We start from the raw sequence: 12,483 nt of genomic DNA on the forward strand, positions 1-12,483 counted from the left end.
CAAACAAGTGGCCCGTAAACCTTTATATGCCGTTCCTTTGCATATAAAGCCTTATACGAAGCTCCTTTTGCTGGCAAGTTTGACTACAACATTAGCTGAGCAGGTCTACCCACGTAAAGCTGGATTCAAACTTGAGTTCCTGCTGAGTCGAGGCGAGTTTCACATCCACAATCATGACAGTTCTTAACGTTTGCTTATAACACAAGGCACATATCCAAAACAAAGTGTAAAAGTTAGTCTTGAAGGGTGTTTATTAGTAAAAAATTAAAAGTTTTAACCAAAAATCTAATTTGTAAATGCAACACTGGATTAACTTTAAACTCTCTGAACACTTAACTACTTTGTTTTGATTAGAATTTGACTGAAAATCTTGTTTTGCTTAGCCGTTATGCTACAAGGCTGACATGTTTTCAAGAGCTGTGTTATGAATGAACATATCGACTCAGTGAAGGTGAAAAATTGCTGTGAGACGTGTGGTGAACAAAAAAATGTCTGTGTCGGAGCAGGAATTTAAACTCGTAATCAATTTGTTTAGCAACGGCGCTAACGCTACAACCTGCTGGCAAGCAGAACTACTTAACCCTGACTCAGCGGACAAGACTTCATAGATGTTGTCAGGCAAAATCTGTATGTCCCTCGATTTCAGATATTAAAAACAAAACTGAAGTTCTCTGTGATTTATGACTCTGCTGTGGAAGCTAACTGAGCTCAGGATCCTATATGAGCCATATAGAGGTTATATTGACTTTTTAATTCATAAAATACAAATGGACAAACAATATATTTTGTGTTTAGTTTGTAAGTTAGTACAAAACCATAACTTTGCTAATCAACTGGAGTAAAAATGATCTTAAAACGCAAATTTCCTTCAATTTGCCGAGGAACAAATTTGGAATTGTTGAATATCTCCTCAGGAATATTCATTCAAAATATCCTAAGCATAGACGTTTGCACCAATTTCCTTGATTAAACTCTGTCTGTTAAAAGCTAAGGCTGCTAGAATTTAATGATTGTTAACATTTCATTTATGTCAAATTTAAATTATTTAATTTAAATTATTTAATTTCAATCAATGAAATGATTCTCCCCTTTCCTATGGGGAGAATTTTTAATTTTGTACAACAAATATATGAAGCAACCCATAGGCTTTCTTTCTCTAAATTTAGCAAACTGTTTGAATATGTTTACAATAATAATAATAATTAATAATAATAATAATAATAATAATAATAATAATAATAATAATAATAATAATGTCCTGACAAATTTTAAATTCAAAATAAAAGTAGAATATGTGAGCTTATGTTTCAACCTTTTTTTTATTATTATTACTACTATCATTTACGCAGAAATTACACAGTGCGCCATAAATTGACGTTTGAATTACTTAGGGGAAAAAAACAACAAAAACAAAAACAAAACAAACAACAAAACAAAACAAAAAAAACACCCCTGGTGCTAGAAACAAGAACAACCCAAAAGGTATAGCTAGAGCTATATAAATATTCCTTTCTGTGTGGACACCTTTAGAAATCCGCATGCAGTCTCAGAATCCACTCAAACTAACTTTTTGCTATTGGATGATTTTGTTACCACGTCCTGATGCCGTGCAGCGAGGACACTCCGTTGCTGGGAGAAAACGTGTTCTGGACATTATTCAAGTCTCCCACCCCAAAGTTCACGTAATTCCCGTTGCCGGACGAGCCCTGCACAGTCTGCATGGCGCCTGCAGGATAACTGCACGCGTAGTTTGTGTTGCATCCGGGCCCGGTGTAGTTGCTGAAGGCCGGGTAGTTGTTGTAGGCGAAGTGATTGATGGGGCCCACGCTGTAGGAAGGGTTGTAGGCGGCCGCTTCTCCGGCGAGGCAGGGCTTCCCGTCCCGCACCAGCACCGGAACCGACACCCTCCTGGGCGGCGGCAGGGACACCATCTCCAGGCTCTGGTCCTGCCTCTGTCGCTTGCACTTGTACCTCCTGTTCTGGAACCAGATCTTCACTTGGGTCGGGGTGAGTTTGAGCACCCCGGCCAGGTGGTCTCGCTCCGGGGCGGACAGATACCTCTGCTGCTTGAAGCGGCGCTCCAGCTCGTACACCTGCGCCTGGGAGAAGAGGACCCGCGGCTTCCTGCGTCTCCGAGGCTTGGGCCGCTCCAGCTCCTCGGTCTTCGCGTCCTCCAGAGGCCCGGCAGGGGCGCGGAAATCTTCCGGCAGCCCAGACAAGAAAGAGCGAAAAATAAATGCGAGTTTCCATAAACTTTATTGCATCAGACATGCTATTGGTGTGGACATGATCAAATGGTGCTACACTAATAAAACTTTGTTATAATTTAATCAATATCATCAATTTGCCTACATTGTTATGTAGGTTAATTTTAGTGAGCAGAATCGTGAAAGCTTTACAGCTAAAAGACACTTAAATTAATTTTAAACACTTAAATACATTTACTTAACAAATTACTAAGATTGAAATTAATAAAACTGGTTAATTAAAATTCTTAAATAAATTACATTTAGGGGATTTTTTTTATACCGATTTAATCTTTAGAAAAGGCGATATTTACCGACTAAATATCAATAATAAAAATAAAGAACGGAAAACATATGTTTATACATCCTCAATCCAGAATCATCTGCCTTAATATGCATTGAAAACCTGCAAGATCAGCTTGATCAATGCCAGATCCAGCCATTAGCAACCGCTGCCCTGAAGTAAGAAGCTCATGTTGCTAAGTTTTACTTTGGGCATTAGTGTTGTTGCTAAATAAGTTGAAAGTTAAAAATAAAATAAATAAAATAAAAATCTGTCTCTAAAACGTATTTACTTTCATCTACAAGTCCTATGAAAGTTCTTAGCTTCTACAAAATCGATGTCTTCTTTCATAACACAATCTGAATGCATCCATGTCCTCAACGTTACCTTCCACAAGCAACAAATCACGACTGACTGACCCCAACATCTTCAGTAAGAGTCTTAATGACAGGAAGGATATATTTTATTTAGTTGGACGTCATCCATTTTTTTCCCTTTAACTTCATATTTACCAGCAGATGTAGTTGATTAAAAGTTCGTGTTATGAATAATTCCTAATAAAGGTCATTTTTATGAGCGTAATGGCGCATTTGCGGGTGCGCAACGCGCGCATTCACAGATTTGACGCCAATTCCAATCACTTATTTGTGATAAGTCTTGTTGCTTGTTTGTATTGAGCTATTCAATTCCTCCTTGATGTTTAACTCCACTACGATTTCTTCAAAGTAAAGTGCCCTAATTTTTGCACGCAGGCCCGCGATTTTCTGCTCACCTTTTCTTCGTTTCTCCTCAAACGCGTCTGATTTCGCACCCCTCTCCATTTCCATCCCCGTGTACGATTTGCCGTAAAATGTGGGCGCAAAGTTGCCTCTGCCGGCCTTGTTGGAGTCTTGGATGTCCTGCTGAGACAGGGAGGAGGAGGCGGCGGCGGCGGCGGCGGCGGCGGACATGTCCCGGAGAGGCTCCTGCTTCAAGCGGGCCAGCATGCAGGATGAGGTGGCAGAGCAGTCCATGCGCGGGGAAATGTCAAGAGAAGATACCATCACGTCGGGATTCTGCTCCAAGTTTAATATATCCTTGACAGAGAAGGGTGTGGACGTGCTGGGGCTGGGAAACATTGCCAAAAAGACGCACGAGAAAGGAGGGGGGGAAAAAAGCTATGAATCTGCCATGTGGAAGCAACAACAAAAAAAGATGTCAACAAAGACTCTCCTGCCTGGGAATATTTACTGGTTTTAAGTGTTAGTTTGGTCAACCAGACCAGGCTTGAGTGAAGTGTGCATTTTGGATGTCAGCTTTGTCTCCAAAGTTTTTTCTTTCTTTCTTTCTGGGCCTCTCTCTTTCTCTCTCCTGCTGTGACGCAGGGAGGAGGGGCAGGGAGGAAGAGATTAACCTAATGCATGTGTTCTATGACGTGAGGTGATGCCATACAGCATGTTCAGTACGTCATTTATTATTATTATTATTATTATTATTATTATTATTATTAGTTTTATTTATTTTATTTTTTTACATTTTTATATGTAAAAAAAAAGTTATGCTAACAACAATGCTGTTAGCATAACAAAGTTATGCTAACAGCCAGTTTGGGCTAATTCTTAGCCCAAACTGGATGAAGAGCATCCACCATCTTTGGACTTTGACTGGTCCATTCAAACACCTGAATATGCGTTGATTAAAACCACTGTAGAAAACAACAACAACAACAACAAAAACTAACAAAAAACGTCTCTAATTTACAGTAAAATACCAGCAGCTGTGTTTTTATGGTAAAATTCTGTGGTTGCAAGAAATTAGTAAAATGTACTTTAGAGACTTTTTTGTTGTTGTTGTTTGTTTGTTTCTTACAGTGGGCTGTTGGTTTACTGGTATTCATGCTTGAACATGAACTTTGGCTGATTTACCTGTGTCTATCTCCCATCTGGCTTCCTGATCCTCAATAAGAAGAGTATCTCTACAGCACAATGCTGCCACCACCGTGTTTCATTGCAGGACTGATGTGTTCAGGTAGAGCTCGTTTTGTGTGTGTGTTTTTTTTTTTGATAAAACCCAACATTTTGGACTCAACTGACTTCAATTCCCAAGAGGGACGATTTATCCGATCACCGTGCGTCAGACCTGATTAAGCGAATAAGTGATCACAGGTTTTGATAACGTGGCCTAATTAGGAAAGGTTAATGTTTCTTGTGGTTGCTGTGTGTTTCGAGGCGTCGGTTTCGTCGTTTATTCGAAGAGAAACGCGGCAGACAAGCGTTTGGGAGGGGGCAAAAAGGATCAGACAACAGTTTGGGGTCCCTGAACACGGAACCTGAAACCGGGAGCGACACACTTTGCTGTCTGCCTCCAAGAGATTCTGGAGCCGCTGTCTGTCTTATCGGGATGTGATAACAGATGACAACAAATCCACACACAAACACACGCACGCACACACGCACACACGCACGCACACACACACACTCTCCCACCCACGCTGCCGGCCAGGTAATCCTAAGAAAGTGTCACGACTGACACTTTCTTGGCTGGCGTAATATTTATTCACGTGCAATCTTTATTTATTTATTTTTTCTTTGTCGAATTTAAAATTATGCCATTGTGTCTGAAAAAAAAAATCAGAAACAAAAATATGCTCCTCATAAATGAAAATATATACTCACAAACCACCAAAATCCCTGCAGTGACCAGTAATAGCCAATTTCTGTGTGCGTAAGGACGCACAGCCTCCGTGCGGTTTTCCTTCCTCTGGCATTAAAGCAAGCATTAATGCCTGTGGAGACGCTCCCAGGAGACAGACAGTATTATCGTTTGTTTTATCTTCAGCGTTTAGCGCAGCCACGGGGTAAATGGGTCCCCCTGTCTCCACGCCGGCTGTGGTGTTTATAGTTTTTAAGACTATTTGTGCGCCTCGCCAGCTGATGAATGGCCCTAAAATCCTTCCCGGCCGGTGCGAGAGTCAACACTGGCCCCGCTCCTGCTATAATAATCGCGGAAAGAGAGTAAAACAAGACGTTGGGAAATGTTCCCATCGTGATTGATTTCCACGGAGTCAGAGTGCAGTTCCCGCATTTTTTATTTTTTTTTCCTGGGGTCGGGGGTCTTTTTCCTGCAGTTTGTTGCCGAAATGAACTCAAAGAAGGCGAAACAACAAAAACTGTATTCACACATGGACACTAATTTACTCTGTCAACTGTAAATTGAACATGACAAGGCCTGGCATGTGTTTCACATCCCTAATGCTCCTTCCTGCAGCAGCCCCGCGGTCCCCTTTGACCTGTCTTTCTGCAGCACATCTCCAGCTCAGATAAAGCTGCAGATAAGGTCGCTTAAAAACTTCCGCTCCACGAAAGAGTGGGTATTTTTAAGGGATGCGTGTTGGACTGAGGGTGTATCCATCCCCCCGCCCCCTCCACACACACTACTACCTACTACCATGTTACTCTCCTAAATGAAATGTTTTTATTCGAGTTAATGAACCTATGCTGTTATTGTGCCACAAAAATCTGCACATGTTCAAAATGTCTGACGGAGCAGATTCATGTTTGTTTTAATATAAGTGTATAATAAGTGGGACAATCACCAATCATTACTTCAGTAATCAATTATATATATATATATTAAAAGCATGGATCTCTATGGCCTGCAGGTATTAAAAACCTACCAACATTCTTTTAGAAGGTTTAGAGACAATTAAAAAGGATTTTAATGAAGAAATGGCATGGATTATAAAATCAAACTATTTGACAGCTGTTTTTTAGACAGACAGCGATTCCCTCTACGACGAACTGCTGAAATTGAAAATTGAAAAGGGATGTGTCTAAGCACTGTAACGGAAAGTTGAGAGAAACAAAAAAAGTTTTGTGGAAGAATGTGTACAGGTGACAGAAATAACTGCGGCTTTGGAAGGACTGTGGATGCGAAGGCCTTGGTGTAGATGCACAAGGTGCAGGCTGTGGCAAATTGACTTTCCTTATTCAAGGCGCATCTCAATGTGAACATCATGAACTAATTTGTTTCTCCTAATCAATTCAAAGATGAAATTCAAATGTGATGCATTTCAGGTATTTACTTCTGTCCACGGCTTTTACGCTAATGAAAAACGTATTGTGACTGTGTGTGATGGCACTTGAAGTTCTGAGGTCAGTGAAACTCTTGAACGGGTTTTCTTTCCCTCCATAGGGTACGACTATCCCTACTGTGCAACTCCTTCTACCATGTTTTTTCCTTTCTCTCAACTTTCCTTCAGTGTGCTTCCATACAGCCAGCTTCTTTAGGATCTTTTGTGGCTTTTTGAGGAGGTCAGGAACTGTCTGTTTAACTGAGGATGCAAAACAAACTGTTAATTATTTATTGAAGGTAAAAGCAGTTATGGTGGACATGAATTAGACTTCAGCACTTGCACAAGCAGGAGGAATTATTAAATTGCCTATGCGCATAAAATCACGACCCTTAATAATCTTAATCAGACAATGAATATGTCTGATGAAGTCAAAGTACTGTCAGTGCTGTCAGATTATTAGTTCTTTTAAAAAAGTGAATAAATAAATAAAAATAATTATTATTTCTTCTACACTTTTTCCCCCCCCAGATTTTTTCGGGCTTGTTTGTGAATCTAATCACAAACTTGAAGCTTTGAAGTGAGAAAGAAGTTTGTCTGGCTCTCGGGGGCCCCCTGCCGGACGAATTTAAATCATGTTTGCTATATTTCAGATTTTCCTGAAAAAAAGAAAAAAAAAGAAAAAGTGAACTCATCACTGGCTAACTCAATTAATTACAATATAGCTGTGAATCTAAACGAGTGACACAAATAAAAACGTAAAAAACTGTAACAGATATGCCTATGTAGATAGTGATTGAATTATAAATGTAAAAAAATGCACGTAACTTTTTTGTTTTTTGTCTTGTTTTTGTTTGTCTTTATCATTCATATGCGTGGACATCAAAGTAGGAATATTACTACTGTGAAAATTGTATTTTATTGCCACTTTTCCAGAATAAGCAGACAACTAATAACACCATGTGACCTATGTTTGTGGTATATTTATAGAGAAAAATAATTATCTGATAAGAGTGACTATAAAAAGACAAAAGGGATCAAATAAAACAAACCTATAGGCAATATATTATTTTGCGAAAGCCAAACAGTTTTTTTTTCCTCAATTAAAGTAAAGATGGGCAAAAGTCTTAGATCTGCAAAAGCAGTTGGATCAGCATCAGTGAGAGATTTGATTTTTCTTTATTTCTATCAAGAAGATCAATAAGTGACCAAAATAAAGGTAATCATCTCATCCAGACAAATGTAGAACTTTTACACCATTGGGATGAAAAATGCCTTTAATGTTTATGGACTCATTTAGCAGAACAGAGTAAAGGAAAGGAAAGAAAACATGCAATAAAATCCCACTCAAAAACAGCAGCAACACACTTTCTTGATATAAAAAGAAAAATGTAAAATGTCCACTTGCAAAATAATGCACACTTTCTGTTTGCGAAAAATAAGCAATTTGGTCTAAAATAGTTTCTAAAACTATTTATGTCAAACCTCAAGTGTAAAGAAGCAAATGTCCTTTTCCACAATTTTAATACTTATTTAAGCAAAAAATAGACCAAAATAAAACATGAAAAACCAAATACTTCATCATATGCAAATTATGCTGAACCTTAGAGTTTAAATAGGACACATTTTCTTTTCACCTTTACTGTTCATGTGGCTGTTGAGAAGCGGACTGTCGTGTTATCCAGCGACAGAGAGTCTTGTTTTGAAGTCAGTGTGAGATCACATCAGTCGAATGTTTAGTATAAAACACAGAAAGATGGTAGTACGCAAAAACCATTTGAAATAAACAGCGAAGACCAAAAGGTTACACCTGAGATAGCATGGGAGTATAATTTTTAATAGATCAAATCGCATTTAGGAAAAAAAGGTCTAAAGTGAGGAGACAGTGAAATCTTATTCTCAAAATTTTACATCTGTATCCCGATAGCCTGACGGGTCTTTCCCAGCAGACCATAGTACTTTCAATGCAGCAGGACGGAGCTGCTAAATTAGTTAGATTCCCCCTTTGTGGCTGCCGAGCCAAATTGTGGTTTTGCCTTCTTGAATTAGTAGGCTTTATCTTGGAGAATGAAAAATATAGAAGTCCTTTTTGGGCAAAGATCACGTAGGGGTCAGGGCTGTCAGCGTAACTGTAACCGTAAGCAGCCGAGCTCGAGCTGCTGTAACCGGAAACTAACTGGACCCGGCCACCATGTTAAGTGCCATCTGTCTGTGCATCATTTGTCTTGTCTATGATGGATTCGCCAACATCTCCTTCATCTCCCTTCCATCCTCTGCCCCTTCCAGCCCAGCTCCCCAAGCCCAGTCTCGCAGTCACACTCAGACCAGAGTTCATGTTCTTAGACTTGGCAACGCTTCACACAGCCTTCTGCTGAGTTCAAGGTGATGCGAAGGCCCTCGAGGGACAAACGGAGGACAGATCCGATGCTACCCCCGAATTTAGTTTTGTCTACGTCTCTTTTGCAGCTGATGTTTGAAGTCAGAGATGAGATTCTGTTGTCGCTTTTTGAGATGATAAAGTGATTTTAAGCAAACATTATGCAGCAACTTATGGTCTTTTTCTGAATTAGGACAAAAATCTGCATATCAAAGTCCACTGGAGTGGAATTAAGGTCAAAGTATGTTCACGACCTAGAATGGTCGAGTCTTACATTTGAGACAGAATAGCAAAATTTAATACTTGTTACTCTCCATCCAGTCTGACTGAACTTGAAATATTTTGCAAAAAAAAATACTCAAGTTCATATTTGATTGTCTAAGCTGGTTCAGACATACAGTAGAAGACTTAATTTTTCTTCTTTGTCACAATTATGTGTCTGTGTTGGTTTGTCAGATAAAATTCCAATAAAATACACAGATGTTTGGGGTTGTAATGTGACAAAATGTGCAGATTTTAAGTGCACGGTCAAATATAACAAGTCAGTATCATGGCATCCTTTTAACCTGAAATCCTCCTTTCCTGTATTAACTAAACTTCATGATTTTCCATGGGACTTTTGAAAGTCAGTATAAATATCCACCACTGGAGGGCAGCAGCACACCTCTTTGCCTCAACCCAGAGAACGAACATGGACCAATCTATTTCCTTCTACTTGTGTTAAAACTAAAGAAACACCAGAAATCAAGTTTTTTATTCTGATTGTAGGATCCCGAATGGCCAAATTCATTGCGCATGCTGGACCGAGTACACAAAACATGTTTCCACCGACACATCATTTTTCAGTGGTGTTTTGGTAGCGATGAAACAGCGGGAATGTTTGCAGATTTTGGAAGAGTTTTGTTTGTAGGTTTGTTTCTTATTTGTTTGTGAGACCACTGAGACAGACTCCGTTCGTCCTCTTCAGCACTTCGCCGCGGTGCCTCCTGGAGCAGCATTAGGTGCCGTTGCCGCCTGGCCCTGTTTAAAATGCTGACTGCCCCATTTTCCATGCAACTGGAGTTGACCAAGAAATGAGGTAAGGGCATTGCAAACAAGCTAAATGACCAGGACCGTAGCGCCGCTTGCCAGGGCAGCTTCGGTTCCACACTTGGCTCAATAGATAATTGATGTGGAGACAAAGGCGACATGGAAACAGCTCTGGTCTCTGCACATGTCTGTGGTCAAGGATAAGAGACACAAACACATGTCCACACAGAAACTGCTAGCTGTGACATACATTGGCTTCCAGAGACCAGAGTGTCCTTGGCATCGAATCGGCTGCTTCCTGTTAGAAAACACGTAAACACATAATTTACTTACTCTGGATCCATTTTTAACACCTTCCACTTGTGTGGCGGGCAGTGCAGCATCCAAAACTTCAATCATTGTGTCATCATCTTGGCACGCTGCTGGGCTTCATCCCACTCTGCCCTATTGTGTTTTTTTTTTTTTTTCATTAATTAACGCGATGATGTGATTTGTCTTTTTTATTTTTGTCACAGCAGAGGAGCTTAAGCGACGTCTGATTGGCACGAATGAAATCCCTTTTTTTTGTACAAGTTGGGGGTGTTACCTTAAGACTTTCAGTGCTCGGTAAGGTTACTACACAACCGCTAAGGTGTTATTCTGAGAGCTTGTTGTTATGTGTTCTCTTCTTGTCTATCCTCACTGCTTGTCTGTCCCTCACTAATGGGGACAGCATGAGAAGAGAGCTTGTGCTCCGTCTGGACCTTTCTAATTGCCCCTGCCACAGATGCCTGATACAGCAAGAGCCTGTGTTCCCAGAGAGCAAGAGAGAGAGAGAGAGAGAGTGAGAGACAGATTCATCACTCAGGTGGTGCTCCCTTAGGTCCAGCGCACATATTCAGGCCCCACATAGAGAACACCATTCATTATAAGAATCAGAGCAACAGGATCAGGTCAGACTATGGTTGGAAGGGACATTTGGTGGGGAGGTGGGGGAGGAGAAGGTGAAGAAGGACTGCGTCGGGCAGCAGGATGAGCTAAGGGCCAGGGTAGAGGGATGCTGCACATTAGAAGATGTTAATAATTCAGCTTCCCCCCACCCCCGCCTCACCCCAACCCCACACTCATCTACCCAGCGAAAGCGAAACGTTTCGGCTGATAGGTTTCTCGTGAGCGATTACTGCACGAGCGCAATAAAAATAAAAACAATAGAGACATTCACTTCATAACAACCGAATCCGCCAGAGAGCAAAAGAAAGTATGTTTATTGCAGCAAAATTCTTCTCACTTATGAGTTCCTAGAGGCTTAATTGCATTTTGACACAGGACTTAAAAATAAAAAAACAACAAAGAAACAAATAAATAAGGGTTTGAAAAGAACGCAATATTCTTCCACAAAGTTACTAAATCGTTTGCCAAATTATTTAAAGCTACAGTAAGTTGCTTCTCTTGTTATTTAGATGCGTTGCAAAAGTTATCAAAGTAATGAATGGTATTAAGCTAAGCTATGTCACGTGACAACAGGGATGATGCATATTGGAACTATTGTGGTTCCAATATTGTCAATGATGACATGGAAGTAACACAGCTTGCCTGAAGAAAAGCTTCCCCACAGCATGATGCTGTCACCACCATGGTTCACATCATGGTGTGCTCAGGGGAATGTGAATGTGTTATGGCTTGTGCTAAACTGCAACAAGACTTCTTCATTGAAGAACATTGTTCTTCTTGTCTTCTTTCGCAACGCTCAGATTTATGGAGTGCTCCTACAGGGTTCACATCGACCTGTTTTTAATTTGCTGCACTTCATTTTATGTTGAGGTTTCAGCATGTAGGAGGCTGAATGACACCACACTTTTCAAAATTCAATTAGTAAAGAATTCATTTTCCACGTACCTCTCCCTTCCGCTTAACAATTATCAGATTCTTCGCGTTAGTCTGTGACATAAAATCCAAGGAAAATCAAATGTTGAAGTTTCTTCTTGCAATATGACAACGTTTGAAAAAGTGCAATAGGTATGAATGCTTTTGCAAGGGCACTCTTTTGGTGTAATAAACTGTAATGAAATATAATCAAATATATGACTGCAATGTTTGATAATAACTTAGGTGACAAGACACCTCATCAATTGCTTCAGGTCACTGTAATCAAATTTCCAGTACTGTTATGACCCAACTTTCATAGTCAGATCTCTGTCCACGATTTCTTCTTTTTTTTTTTTTTGGTTTTACCTTCCACTTCTAAGGGTCTTTATTCAGTTTAGGAGGAAAACGGTTCCTGTGCGATGACACGGTTCTTAATCTTTTCACGTCGCAGTGTTTCTGAACTCACTTCTGTTGCAGACATACAAATGCATGCAGCTCCTGAACATAATCTTCTCACAGTCCTCAGGCCCTCTGGCCAGGTTATGAAATCCACCCAGGGCCAGGTTACAAAATTCCTCTGTGGTATCTGCCAGGGAAGGCAGCTTCTTGTTGACAGATGGGCACAGCATTCCTGGGCCTTGGGCTTTGCCAG

General features: G+C 40.3%; 1 protein-coding gene across 1 annotated transcript; it reads right to left on the minus strand.

The window, feature by feature from the left end:
* Window positions 1-1,382: 1,382 nt before the first annotated feature.
* Window positions 1,383-3,649, minus strand: nkx2.5 (NK2 homeobox 5). Its single transcript, XM_016676124.1, has 2 exons — window positions 3,278-3,649; window positions 1,383-2,200 (listed from the first exon to the last, which is right to left on the minus strand). The coding sequence occupies exons 1-2, from the start codon at window positions 3,645-3,647 to the stop codon at window positions 1,590-1,592; spliced, it is 981 nt and encodes a 326-aa protein (XP_016531610.1). The 5' UTR covers window positions 3,648-3,649; the 3' UTR covers window positions 1,383-1,589.
* Between the last annotated feature and the right edge of the window lie 8,834 nt (window positions 3,650-12,483).

This window comes from Poecilia formosa, unplaced genomic scaffold (genome assembly GCF_000485575.1).
Source record: "Poecilia formosa unplaced genomic scaffold, Poecilia_formosa-5.1.2 Scaffold128, whole genome shotgun sequence".
In the NCBI taxonomy this organism is placed as follows: Eukaryota; Metazoa; Chordata; class Actinopteri; order Cyprinodontiformes; family Poeciliidae; genus Poecilia; species Poecilia formosa.

Bases quoted from the DNA above. Each gene is read 5' to 3' on its own strand.
- nkx2.5 (XM_016676124.1), bottom strand. From the start codon at position 3,647: ATGTTTCCCAGCCCCAGCACGTCCACACCCTTCTCTGTCAAGGATATA. The intron at 2,201-3,277 runs GTGCAAAAATTA...GGCTGCCGGAAG, and splicing joins GCAGAAAATCGCGGGCCTGC to ATTTCCGCGCCCCTGCCGGG.